Source organism: Orbicella faveolata, unplaced genomic scaffold, assembly GCF_042242905.1.
Source record: "Orbicella faveolata isolate gen_17 unplaced genomic scaffold, um_ofav_v1 contig_48, whole genome shotgun sequence".
NCBI lineage: Eukaryota > Metazoa > Cnidaria > Anthozoa > Scleractinia > Merulinidae > Orbicella > Orbicella faveolata.
Genome location: NW_028301578.1, coordinates 8,965,447 through 8,979,676, shown reverse-complemented (window position 1 = coordinate 8,979,676; position 14,230 = coordinate 8,965,447). Strand labels below are relative to the sequence as shown.

Here is a 14,230-nt window from a genome sequence, read left to right as displayed (position 1 = left end):
TTGGGAAGGACTTTAGCGATTCTGTGAGCTATTGATTTTGTTGCTATTTTATAATCAACATTAAGTAACGTTAATGGTCTCCAATTTTCTAAATACAGCCGGTTCTTTCGTTTTTTTGGTATGACCTTTATTATACCTTGTCTTTGAGTGATATTTAGTTTTCCTAATTTATGGGCGTAATTAAAACTTTCTACCATTTCTTCGCCGAGTAGATGCCAGAAGTGCAAATAAAACTCAACCGAGAGGCCATCACTGCCTGGGCATTTGTTTTTGGCACACTGTTTGAGGACATTGAAACACTCGCTTTTAGATAAAAGCTGTTCAAGCTCATGCAGGTCGTGCTCTTCTAACTTAACCAGGTTAGGGTCTTGTAGGAAGGCATTATGTGTGTCACTATTGCAGGGGGCCTTTGCATACAAATTTTCATAAAATGCTCTTTGCATTTCTAAAATCTCATTTTCACAGGTAGTTTCCCTTTCTTCGTCCGTTTTAAGTCTAGTTATATGTGTTTTTGTGAACCTCCTTTTTTCGAGATTTAAAAAGTATTTGGTGTTTTTCTCCCCTTGTTCATGCCAACGTATTCTGCTTCTAATCATTGCTCCTTCAGTTTTATATTCAGCAATCTGGTTGAGTTGGGCTCTTAATTGGTAAAGCTTCGCAATGTTTTCTTTTGATCTATTTGATTGCAGTAAGGTCATCATGTCGTCAATTTCTTTTTGAAGGTCGCGTTCCTTATTTCTTTTTATTCTATTTTTCCTTTTTGAATATTGGACGCAAAATCCTCTTATCTCCATTTTGAGCATGTCCCAGTACAGGCCTTTGTCGGCGAGATAGCTGTGTTTATTTTTGTATTCGGGTATTTTGCTTTTGAGCTCATTAATGAAGTTTGCGTCTTTTAACAACGAGTTGTTAATTTTCCAAAACCCGGGTCCCCGTTTAGCATATTCTTTGGATTGTAAAGTAAAAGCGATAGCGCTGTGATCGGATATTGTGGGGTTGATGATGTTTATATCAATGGCAGACGGCAATTCTTTCGAAACAAGCCAGTAATCCAAACGACATTGCACTTTCAAGGAATTATCGCGCCATGTGTATTGTTTTTTGTTGGGATGTTGATCTCTCCAAATGTCTTGAAGTTTGAATCGTCCGACTAAGCCTTCAATCTCATCAATGACTTTTTGTTTCTTTTGAACCGGAGCTTCACCTGTTTTATCTATAGGTGCTAATGAGCAATTCAAGTCGCCTCCCAAGATGATTTGTGAATCTGCATACGGTAAAAGAATGTTGTCAAGGTTACGAAAAAACGCTGTCTGAGCGGTAATGTCATTTGGCGCGTAAATATTGCTTAGCAAGAAGGACGATTCAAACATGTTGCGATTCAAACATGGCGCCGTATTTTAGTTTTCGTTACTGTGGCGGTTGGTATAAATTTTAATCCCTTTGATAGCAATTTAATTTGGTTGTCAGTCAAATTCGCTTTCGATAGATCTTTAATAAATCTATCGTTATTTTTTGTAAGAGAAGAGGTTGATAGTTTTCTGCGTTCATTACGCTTTTTGGTTTTTATTTGTGTTTTTGTGATTTTTGATTTTCCCTTCCTTTTATTTTTTCTGTCTGTGTTAGCAGTGTTAGAACATTCAGTGAACAGACATGTGTACTTTTCAACATCTTTATTGTTTACAACTTCCTTTAATGTTGACAGTAGTGTAGGCACATTTTCAGCATCGATTCCTAGTATAGCTGCTAGGTTTTTTACACTGATGTCCGCCGATAGCGGTTTAGGTTTGGATTTGTTATTTAAGCCTCTCTCTGGAGTTCCTTTTCGGAGAGTTTTACCTTTTTCTTTGCGAAACTTAATTTTTTGTTTCTCGAGGCGGTGGTAATTAAACCTAGTGAGTGCTGATAGAAAGCCATGCTCTGCTTTTTGTTCGACCGTCTGAATGTCCAATTGCATGTTGTTTTCCTCGCCCTCAAAGCTCTGTTGACGAAGATCCCTGATTTTTCCGACATCTTCGTGAGAGCCAGTATGAACTTTGCTTATTTGGCTAGCTTTGAAGCTATAGAGAATTCATGGACACACCCTTTCGGAAAATGCTTGATATCTCTCTACGTGAGACAATAACAATAACCATAACCATAATAATAATAATAATAATGATGATGATGATGATGATGACGAAAATAATAATAATTAATCTCTATGGAGGAAGTTCCCGTCACATTGCGTGAAATTATAAGGCATGATTTGGTCCAACGCTTTCTTTACATAACACAGCGCTCTGCGAATAACGTCGTTCGCAATTTGCAATTCACCTCCCCAGTTTCCACGCTTTCCGAAAGGAACGCCTGTCTTTTTGAAGTCCCATTTGGTGGCTAAGAAAAGGAACAGCCTGCATTTACTGACTCGGGCTTTTTATAGGGAAGCCCGAGTAATTAGATTATTTGCCATCGATTTCTTTCGCGTGATAGTTAAGCGAATAATCTAATTGTTTTAGGCGTATAAATCTACTCAACGTTTAAAACTTCATCTATTTACAGACACTTCGAAAATGTTAAAAAAAGTGGCCCTCATTTTGCCAACAACCGCACACTGCTAGGCCACTCGGTACCTTTAAGAGAATAGATAGTAAGTTGCGTATAGCGATAAAAAGAACGCCTTGCGCGATAGAACTGTTAATCTTCACCTCTAAAGGTATCTTTTCGGAGATAAAATAAGGGCCTGATGTTCTCTTTTGTCACACAATGATTACGTTTAGGGTATCCTACAGTAGCTATGATCAAAGCAATTTTGTTATAAAATACAAAATTGTCGTATTTTAACAGCGCTTACTTCAAAAGTTAGATCAAAGTAAGTTGTTGAATCGTTGGAGAACTGACTTCTGAAAATAAAGGATGTTCAGCAAGCCGAAAAAAAGGTTTGTATAAGAAACAAAAATTCCGCGCTCGTAATTCATGACCAGCTTATGTAATAATGATAATGTTGGCAGATTGTTGTATGACGACTGCCGATGATTAATATTCAATTTTGTACGTTGGTATTCCTTTGTGCTCCTCTTCCTTTAGAGGGAATCTTTTTCTATGATGATTCTTTGGAGATGAAAAAAGTCTTGATGTTTTCTCATGTGACACGATTGTCAAATTTAGAGTTTACTTTATCAGACTGGACTTTTTTTAAGGTGCAACTCCTGGGAAAGGACGTATGAACAGCAAATATTCCGCCTTTGCAATACGTGACTCTGAAGTTATTGTTAGCTTTTAACAGCATTAATTCACGAGGCTGGTGATAATAAATAATTAATGACACGTCGTTTCATAGCAAAACGTCCATTCAAATAATGATATTTTTTTCTAAAATAAAATATGCTGTATTATTGCTTCGAATTTACACAAGGCAGAGTTTAAAGCTAAGCTTTAATTTGTTTAAATTTTACAAACTAACAAAGATATCGATCTTAGTTTTTTTTTTTATATTATTATTATTATGGAAACGCATTAGCTGACAGATGAAATGGCCTTCAGTAAGGTGCCTATAATTACTGAGGCGCATGGGGACTAACTAACACAGCCACCTGTAAACATTAGAATTGGTGCTGTAAAGAAGGAACGCTGAGCCAAAGCACGACAAGTTTGTGAAAAGGAGACAGCTTGATATAAACACTCAGGAAAGCACAAGATGGGTAAAATATTCAACTAACCTCTCGAATAATAAGACAAACTGAATGTAGAAGGAAGAAATCTTGGCACTTACCTCAGTGTATCACATGATGAAGATGGGGAACCTAACCGTGCATGAGAACGAGACACTGATTCAAGATTTATTTTGCAATACAAGACTCCTCGATATAAATCAAAAGATAATCATTTCTGCATTTAATGTTCCCCTTTCCATCACAGCATTACTGGGGAATGTTCTGATCATCATTGCACTTCAGAGGCCGTCTTCCCTTCATCCATCATCAAAGCTTTTGTTTGGTTGCCTCGCAATCACCGATCTCTGCGTGAGCCTCATAGCACAGTCTCTTCGTGTTACATATCTGATGTCTCCAGAACACTCCAAACTTTGTTACCATGTTTGGGTCCTTTATAATACCTTAGGTCTCATTTTTTGTGGTGTATCTCTGTTGACACTGACTGCAATTAGTATAGACAGACTTCTCGCCCTGATATTGGGGTTACGATACAAACACTTGGTAACTTTGAGGAGAGTTTGGGTCGTTGTTGTTATTTCACGGCTCTCGATAATTGCCATTGTAATCACAATCTTTTATAACTTTTCAATTAGTGATTTTGTGGTTTGCACGATCTTATTGCTGTGTATAATAATCTCAACCTGCTGTTACACAAAAATTTATTTCACATTACGAAAACATCAAGCGCAGTTACAGGGCCATGCTCACCAAACACGATCGAACAGAGGATGCTCCTGGCAATCCAAGAGATCTACTCCTCTGAATATAGCGCGATACAGAAAGTCAGTGTCCAGTGCATTGTGGGTAAATGTGACGTTAGTGGCTTGTTACCTTCCTATTGGTGTCATCATAGCTACATTTGCTATCACTGAACGAAATACACTATCCATTGACTTAGGTTGGGAAATAACGACGGTAGTCGTTTTCTTAAATTCATCCCTAAATCCTTTTATTTATTGCTGGAAAATCAGGGAAATAAGACTGGCGGTGACGGACACTATTTCTCGGTTTTGTTATTGCGTAAGGTAAATGTCTACAAATATGTCTTAAAGAACGCATCAAGCCTGGAAAACATGTCATTCATATACCTGAAAACAGTATTAGCTACAATATAATGATTAACGAATAACTTTAGGAATTCAAACAAAGTGATGTAATGGTGGCGGAGAGTTTCCTTCTCACAATTTTAACTAACAGCGCATGACCATTAAGGGATAATACATTTAGGAAGGGTATGTATTTCCTCAGGACCCTTAAGCGATCCACTGGTTTGCAATAAAGCATTGTCTACCTAGTATCTAGTACACAGGCTGGTCAAGAATAGTTCGTCAATCATTTGGAATGATAGCACCTCAGAAACGGGTAATTTTGAAAAGAAGCTAAGGAGGCACCATTAAGCAAAGAAAATATGATTGTTTTCTAAAGTCACCACTCATCACAATATTTGTTTTAACTTATTTAGCTTCAGTGATTTGTTAAATTGGTAGTTTTGGAGTTGGCAAATAATAAGCATAACGAGGACTGTTCGATTTTAAAAGGTGCATTAAAGAGGCTTAGACACAGAGTATTGAGTTATTTTCACCGTGTATAAAATTTCCTTAAAATTGAAGAAAACCTGCAAATAATAGTTTACTAATATAGAAAAACACCATAGGGTTAATAATAAACTATAAGGGACCAAAGATGATCAAGGATGGAGGACATTAACACGGATTACAAACGACGAACTTGAAAATTTAGGCTAAGCTTTTCGAGATGCGCAAGCTCCTGTAACGTCTCTATGTTTAGATGTCTAATAATCTTAATTGATGTTGCTATGGGCAACTAGTGGATCGACGCTACAGAAATGCTATTACTATTACAATATAACATTATTATAAAGTTAATTAGAACTTATGCAATCATTTGATGGACTGCTTACTTTGATCTGAGAAACCCTTTCACGAGCATGATATGTAATATATTACTGACCCCCTATCGCAGTTTTTCACAAACGCAATATTCAGGCAAGAAAGTAAGGGCATACTGGGTATTAACCCTCAGACGTACAAGCTAACTTGTACTCCTACCTTGGTACAAGGGGGGATAGGGGAACTACCTCCCCCTCGACCGTCATTCGACGGAGTCATTTGACTGGCCATCTTGGATTTTACTAATTTTTTTTTAAGTCAACAAATAAAGGAAATTAACGCAAAATCAAACCAGAATTCTTATGAAATGTATAAATTCATAAATTTGTGTTATTTGATGAAGAAAACTGGAAAAAAAAAAACTACAGAATTAGTTCCCTCAAAAAGCTGATTTTTGATCAGACTTAATAGTAACATTATTGGTAACTTTATTTACACACGGTAAATCCTTCAGCAAAGATTGTAAAAGATCAGCTATTTATCGCTAACTAAACTAACTAACCTAAACTACATACTAAAAGCTGCTTTACAAGGATGCCATGTTAAAACTCATTCAAAACTGTGGTGACGTATGCACATCAGATAAAGATGTTGCTGTACGAAGGTCACTGGATAGGCTGTTCCACAACCTGCCTCCGCTGAAAGAGAAACTGATTGGTGTGGGGCTGAGGAAAAGCCAATTTATTTTCAGTGTTCCTGACTTGATATGATATTATGTCTAGCACTCAGATACTCAGGGGTCATCCAATGTAAAGATTTCACATCATAACAGCAGCTTATTCAAATCTTTGATATTTGAGTTTACACCAACCCAGTGCCCGGAACAATTCATCGATATTAGAGTCATAACTGGCACACATTAAAATACGGGCTGCACGAATTTGGAGCTTCTGAAAAATTTCAGAGAGACCACTGCCACAGTTTCCATAGACAACACTACAGTAATTAAAACATGGTTGAACTGGACTATCATATTTATTCATTAATATATGATGTCGTATTCGCTTGATTGCAGCCAATGCAAAGGCAAATGCAAATGTTTTGTATATGACAAGGAATTTGATGGTTGCCATGGCAACGTCAAAAATGATCGCCACACAATTGACATACGAAAATTTCTGCAGAGAATGAACGAGCAGCTACTGAAAGTTTCAGCCTCTTTGAGTAAATCGTCTTTTCAAAACTTTCTGGAGGACGTCTGAGAGTTAAAGGATAAAGTATTAAGATATGGGATATTTAGCACAGATATCAAGAAGTATCGAGCAGGAAAATTGACTTTGTTTTTAATTTGAATTGACGGCTACGGGATATTTAGGCCAACAGCTATTGAGCCACAGGATACTCAGCCCCTTCCGCCCCTCCCCACGTAATGAGGCCTCATTACTGTCAACGGCCGAAAACAGGACTAACTACGCGACTGGGATAGAAAAATGAACATACTGCTTTCTGTACGAAATCTTTCCTCGTAGGGTTCCTAATAGCGATTAGCCGGTCGTTGGTGTCAAACTAAAAAGCTCAGCGATTTCTCTGGTGTTTCCCCTTTTATGCTTTTCTCAGTGCTTGTGTCACGATGTTTAAACAGAAATGGGTCTTTGCACTTATTTCGTAAGTTAAATAAACCAAACAAAATGCTTTCAATAGTGTTTTCAAATCCTAGGAGAATGACTCCTGCATTACCTTTTCATTCCTACATTCATTCGAAAACAAAAGCCTGAAAAAAGAAGAATTCAAGAACTAACACTTTTGGCTGCATTGAAAATTAAAAGAGAAAATTCAAAGTTAAAAAGACAGATCAACCGAAAATAAAGTCAATATTTATTCAGGTATATTATTATTATTATTATTATTATTATTGTTGTTATTATTATTATTATTATTATTATTATTATTATCTGTATATGTGATTGAGGCAAATGAGCAGACCCAGAGTTGACATCAATGAATAATTGTATGTTTCTAAGATTGACATTTTATAAATTAATCATCTGAGAAAAATTAGTTTTCTTTGTTTGTTATGTTTTGTTTTTTGTTGTTGTTGTTGTTCTTCGTTTTTTTGTTTTCGTTTTGTTTTGTTTTTTGTTTTTTGTTTTTTGTTTTTTGTTTTTTGTATTTTGTATTTTGTTTTTTGTTTTTTGTTTTTTGTTTTTTGTTTTTTGTTTTTTGTTTTTTGTTTTTTGTTTTTTTGTTTTTTGTTTTTTTTTTAACATGCATTTCTCTCAGCCTTGAAGAACTAAAAAGAATATTCGGACTAGTTTTGTGATGACAAATACAACTTATTTTGTGTACCTCTCTGTACCCCCGTAAATAAAATTAGAAATAGAATCGCGTGTCTTGTTTTCTTTTTTCCAGAGCAAATAAACATACTTGTACGACAGGAAGACATTTAAAATATAAACAGTTGAATATAACCGAGCATCAAATACTCCAATTCCACCTCGGCAATGGTAATAATAATAAAAAACAAATTGTACCTCAAAATTTAGAAGAAAGAAATTTTCATATTAGTTAAGGCACAGCAATGGCGGTTGCATATAGACAGGGCTAAAGCGTTTAGGTATTTTGGTTGTCAAATAACAGCAGCAGATTGGAGGCAACATCCCTTTATCTTATTTTTTTTTTTTTAGAAACATAATATTACCACGGTAGCTACATGCATGCAGTGTCTTAAGAGTTTTGGGTATTAATAATACATTGTTAGGTAATTTGCACATTCATAATTTATATATACAACAAAAACACAACAATATTTATCAATACACCGATCCCGTAGAAAGGGCCTGAACTATGGGCAAAATCTTTGAATGCACAAACAAAAGCATAATCAACATACGTAGACGCAACAACAAAAGGCGTTAATTATCAGCAATTTACTGCGTTTGCATAAGTCGGTACATGCATCAGAGTAAGTCAGCTCTAGCAGGTGTTTTGGTCAACAAAGCAACTCCTCGAAAATAATATTTAAGGGGAAACGAAGGAAAGATTTCTGACTGCTAAACTACAAGGTGAGCACATTGAAACTCATTCAGTAATAGCTCGTGGACTTATAGGTAGGGGTAGGGGGTAAATCACGTTTTTTTTTTTTTCGCCTCCACAAGTGGGGTACGGTTCTGATAACATCAGTTTCCAGAAGGGTTCATGCATTTTCTTCGTGTCGGGTTAGTAACTGGTATTGCCGAGTTTTTGTAGCAGTTTGGCGAGTCCGTTATACGAGTCAAACATTGAGAATAAGGATTTAAAATAACGTATTACGATATTCGTTACGCTATGATGTCCAAACTTCCAAGGTAAACAAAGGTAAACATCTTAAGCCAAATGCCCGAACAATATTTGATGCAAGTGATAAATCTTTTAATCTTCTTATGTGCTGAGATATATCAATTGTTAGGAGAAAGTACATGTAGGCTTTATTGCATAAGTGGACCACACACATGAAATCGCATAATTATTATCTCGCATCTTTATGGCCCTAAGTCAATTTATGTTAATGGATTCATATACCTGCGTAATATGTAGGTTCTAAATTGCATATATATATATATATATATATATATATATATATATATATATATATATTTTTTTTTTTTTTTTTTTTTTTTTTCCTAAATAAGAACACGTACATGTCTTCGGTTGCGAAATTCACTTTTTACATTTCACAACCCCTTAGCTGTCTGAAATGTTAATACTTAGCGTTTCTTCTCACGATTATGGACTTGGATGTTGCGTTCCCCAAAAGAAGCATATATTTTACAAAACAGTTTTGTATTTACGCGTAGTAAATAGAGGGAAATGGTTAGGAAACCTGGCGAAGTTCTTTGTTGTATGTTTTTGTGCGCTATTTTGGCATTTGACCCTCCACACAACCTGACAAAATACAAACGGTGGTTATATGTACTCATTCAACTAACCAATAGAAGCATTGCGATTACGTAATTCACGCAAAATCGACGAGCATAAAACAAAAGATGTGCAGGGTCAAGGACCTTCCAAAATACATCTCAACATGTTTGTTTGCTTCTTTGATGCTTACCGGCCCTCCTGACCGCTTCCCTCAATTAACTATGATTTACCGGAACAAAAATTTCTAAATATTTGCCCCAGTTTAAAGGGAGAAAGTTTACTACTTAGGTTTATGGGTGAGCTAGAACTATACTATCAGCACCAGCGAAAATATCATTAGCTATTAATAGGAAATAATCATTCCAATTCAACGACAGGAGCAACAAACGACAGCTAAACTACTGTTACTACGCTCAGCATGACGCATGAATAGAGTGTTCCAAACGTCTTCGTGAAAGATTGTGGACTTAACAAAAGGAGTGACATAACTATAGAAACATTAACATCTATAACTACCAGCTCAGAGGGAGAACACGAAAATGGCGACTTCGAACGTAACTGAAGATGGAAATTACACAAGTCTGTGTAGCACAGGTCTCCATGGCACATATAAAAAGATTGTGTATTCCACAGTCAACAGCACGCTAGCTGTAATTGCAATCTTGGGGAATGTTTTGATCATTGCTGCTCTTCAGAAGGTGTCGTCACTTCATCCGCCATCAAAACTTTTGCTGGGCTGCCTAGCAACCACTGATCTCTGTGTAGGCCTCATTACGCAACCTATACATATCGTCTTCTTGGCATCACCAGAAAACTCCAAAAGTTGTTACTATCTTAACTTGCTTTTTAATAGCACGGCAGTAATTTTTGGAGGAGTGTCTCTGTTAACACTGACTGCAATAAGTGTAGACCGGCTTCTCGCTCTACTGTTGGGATTAAGATACAGACAAGTGGTAACTTTAAGACGTGCGTGGATTTTTGTTGCCGTGTTTTGGCTTTTCTGCTTTGGAGTTGCAATGATGTTCTTTTACGACTATCTTATTACTATATCCATCATTTGTATAGTGATGTCATTCTGCATATTAATGTCAATTCTCTGTTATACGAAAATCTACCTTAAGCTTCGCCATCAGCAAGCACAGGTACAAGAAAATGTCCACCGAGGGCTAACGAACAATGAAAGAAGTTCGCTGAACATAGAACGGTACAAAAAGACGGTGTCCAGCGCATTATGGGTACAAATTACATTAGTGGTTTGTTATCTCCCGTATATTATCGTAACTTCGATAACTGCCATCACAGAAATGCATACACAGTTCCTTGATCTTTTTTGGGAGGTAACGATATCTCTTGTATTGTTCAGCTCATCCCTAAACCCATTTTTGTACTGCTGGAAGATGAAGGAAGTGAGGCAAGGAGTGAAAGTTGCGATTAGACAGTTGTGGTGTTTCTGAAATTTTTATATAATAACTTAATTGTCACTTTATTCGACTATGGCGATATTGTTGCGGGAAGTGGAGGGGGGGGGGAGATTGGTATCTGAATTCAAATGCTTAAATGGTGAGATTATTTTCAATTTTTCAGTCAAAACTTCAAGTTCCCATCATTCTTATAATACACGTAATAAGGACAATTTCCATTATCCTAAGGTGCGTCCCAATTGGTATAAACAGAGATTTGTTTTTCATGCCATAAGGGAATATAATGACTTAGAACCTAGTATAAGAAGAGTGAAATGTTCACATATTTTTAAAACTAGCTAGACCCTTTTGTATAGCTCAAGATTTCTTTGTGGTATTGTATAATTTTACCGTGTTAGTTCTTTGTATTTAGTTTGTAATTTAATTTTCTACATAGGGCTTCCTTGGCGAATTGTGTTCCCTGGTTAAATAATGTCATCACCATCATCATCATCATCATCATCATTGCTTAACTGTTTAGTATCTTTTCGTACGGATACCTTATTTATTAGATAGTCTGTAATCTTGCAATCATTATGTCGCACACCCTAAACTGGAATCACGTGGTTATACCATTATATCATTGTACATAAATTAGTGTTGTTCAGTTCTAATAAAGCAGTTGTGTAGAGCACTTGTCACGATTCATTGCGTACTCTATAGTAGTACTCCGGATCCTAATACACAACACTGTACAATGTACCTGGATCTAAAGATCATTTACATTGTCATCGGTATGTCCGGGCCTCGGCGCTTAGTGCTTAGTGCTATATAGGTGTCGCACTATTTAACAAATTGAAGTCAGTTTTTCATTCGTCTGTCCTGTTATTGACCAGGAATTTCGTCATAACGTTGTCAAAGTACCTGTGGATCCACGAGGCGATAGCCGAGTGAATCCGCAGACTATTTTGATAATGTTATTTTGATAATGTTATTTTGACGAAAATCATCGTCAGTAACAGGATAAACGCATTAAAAACTGACAACAATTTACGATAACAAATTGTCAAATTGTCCGCTCTTGCTCGTTGACGCATCCCATAAATTATAAATTCATGTGTCTGTGACAATAAAAATTAGCCAATGAGCGCGTGAGAATTTCTGCAGTTATCGTAAAAATCGGAGTTGCGCAGGGAGCATGGGAAGAGTTTTAGCGGAGTTCAGGCGGCCCCAAAGGGACGCCAGGGATCCGGAAACCCATACTCAAATAAAAAAAAAAAAAAAAAGAAAACCCAATAACGGATTTCCTCATGGTTGTCATAGCTAGAGGCATTGATCGTGAACGTGTACGCGCGACGACGACGGCGATGACGGCGGCGGCTGCGGAGTTGCGCGATAAGGCGGCCATTCTCCAGCTAATAGGTTGACAGAGACACGCAGCCCTGATTTTGAGCGGACTTCTTTGATATTGGACATCTATGTTAGGGTCCACTGACACCTATCGTAACAATTTATATGCTGACCAGTGACACGTGATCATGTCGCGGACTCAAGTCTAGAGCTTGTCGTGGTCATGTGTTTTTCGACACACGATTCGACTGCTGACCAAGTGCTGGTTCTTGATCGGATCGCGGGCTCATTTCAAGTTAACTTGTTGTAATCAGTACCGGGTTGTTCGGAAGCCGTTCAACGCTAACCCAGGATTAAAAGTTAACGGAAGAATATTTTTTTTCTTGTATGCAAATACTTTTCACTGCTTATGTTTTGTACAGTTCGAGACTACTCGCAAAGTACACTTAGACCCAATACAGAAGGCCAAACGATATAAACAGGAAACCTTACAGTACAGTTACAAAATTGAAATCAAAACTCTCGCTTGTCCTAGCATAGATTAATTGGGCTTTGAACAAACCGACCCAGGTGTTCTGCTCTTAGACTTGGCTAAAAGTATTTATTAAACTTAAATCAATCGATCACTTACATCACTACAGAAAAGATAACGCTGAGTTTTGTCATTTGATTAAGTTTGATACTTTTAGGTTGACCCGAGTCGGAAACTTACAGACGTTACGGAAACATGGCTCATAGATAATCTATGTAAAACAATATTACGTGTATATATATATATAACTAACTGCAGACAGTACTGTTTCGGCCTTCTGGGCCTCATCAGTGCAGTGCTGAAGACTAGGATGGAGGCTAAGCTTAAAAAAGCCACCCCAAATACTACACATGTGGTAGTATCTAAGTCATTACCAGAGTGCTCAAACTAGCGAGCTAGTGAGCATGCGCATATATATATATATATATATATATATATATATATATATATATATATATATATATATATATATATATATATGTTATTTGCCGGCTTAGGGTCGGTCCGTATATTGAAAAACTATGAACGATGTCTTGAAAATGCTGCCCGAGGCGCGCCGCAGGCCGAGAGCAGCATTTTGAAGCCCGGGGTTTTCTATAAGGCGGCAAATAACATGTTTATTTTATTTATTTATTTATTTTTTTCCTGCAGTAAATTGGTTTTACAGATTACAAATGGGTTTGTTTACGTAACTCCTGTCATTGAATCGGCTTGCGCTCCCTCTACTAACGATTTGTAAAAAATCTTGGCAACGAGCGAGTAACTCAAATAGCAGACGAAGAAAGATGGTGAACAGATTTTTCCGAACTGTTTTATGTTAGTTCCATAAATTTCACCAGCTAAGTTCTCCAAAATTGTTTTTGCGGTGTGAAATTTCGTGGGAAGTTTGAAGTTTTACTACAAAAACAATTTCTGTCAGTCGTTGCTTTTAAAACCACCTAAACTCAGACTTTTCTACCGTAAATTGAATGGCAGAAAGCGAGGAAATTCGTTAAGTGTATGCTACAGAAATTCTCCTGAATACAGCAACGATCAGATAGGTAAACTCGACTGAAATTGACTAAAATTCTACGGCGAGAGAAACACAGGATTGCGCGCCATTACAGCGCCAAGCTACAAACAACCCAGCAAACTCTCACAACTTCAAAACACTCAATTGAATTTACTTACAGTGACTTTCCTTGCCATTTTAAAGTGAACAGAGAGAAACTTGCGTTGACTAATCGTCGCTAGATATGTAAAAAAGGCAAAAGATTGACGATTACCGCTAACTTTTAGGAGCGAAATTTAGACAGCGGGGAAAAACTCCGGCCCGTGGGCCGTACCGTAAAAAGCTGGACCAGTCATCTGCGTATGATTAGCCAATCGAATTCGAGGATTTAGGATTCCGGCCCGCTCAGATGCTTGCGAAGAAAATAATAGGGATTATCAATGGAGATGAAAATTAATATCATTTGCGAAGTGTGAGAAAACAAATATGATTTAAGGAATATATTCGTATGAGCTTCTTTC

At 36.9% G+C, this 14,230-nt stretch overlaps 2 protein-coding genes across 2 annotated transcripts; both read left to right on the top strand.

The window, feature by feature from the left end:
* Positions 1-3,424: 3,424 nt before the first annotated feature.
* On the top strand, positions 3,425-4,983 carry LOC149096405 (melanocyte-stimulating hormone receptor-like). The gene has a single exon (XM_089281573.1). The coding sequence runs from the start codon at positions 3,762-3,764 to the stop codon at positions 4,716-4,718; it is 957 nt and encodes a 318-aa protein (XP_089137699.1). The 5' UTR covers positions 3,425-3,761; the 3' UTR covers positions 4,719-4,983.
* A 4,992-nt stretch (positions 4,984-9,975) lies between these two features.
* Positions 9,976-10,943, top strand: LOC149096404 (melanocyte-stimulating hormone receptor-like). Its single transcript, XM_089281289.1, has one exon. The coding sequence runs from the start codon at positions 9,976-9,978 to the stop codon at positions 10,888-10,890; it is 915 nt and encodes a 304-aa protein (XP_089137415.1). The 3' UTR covers positions 10,891-10,943.
* The last annotated feature ends 3,287 nt before the right edge of the window (positions 10,944-14,230 follow it).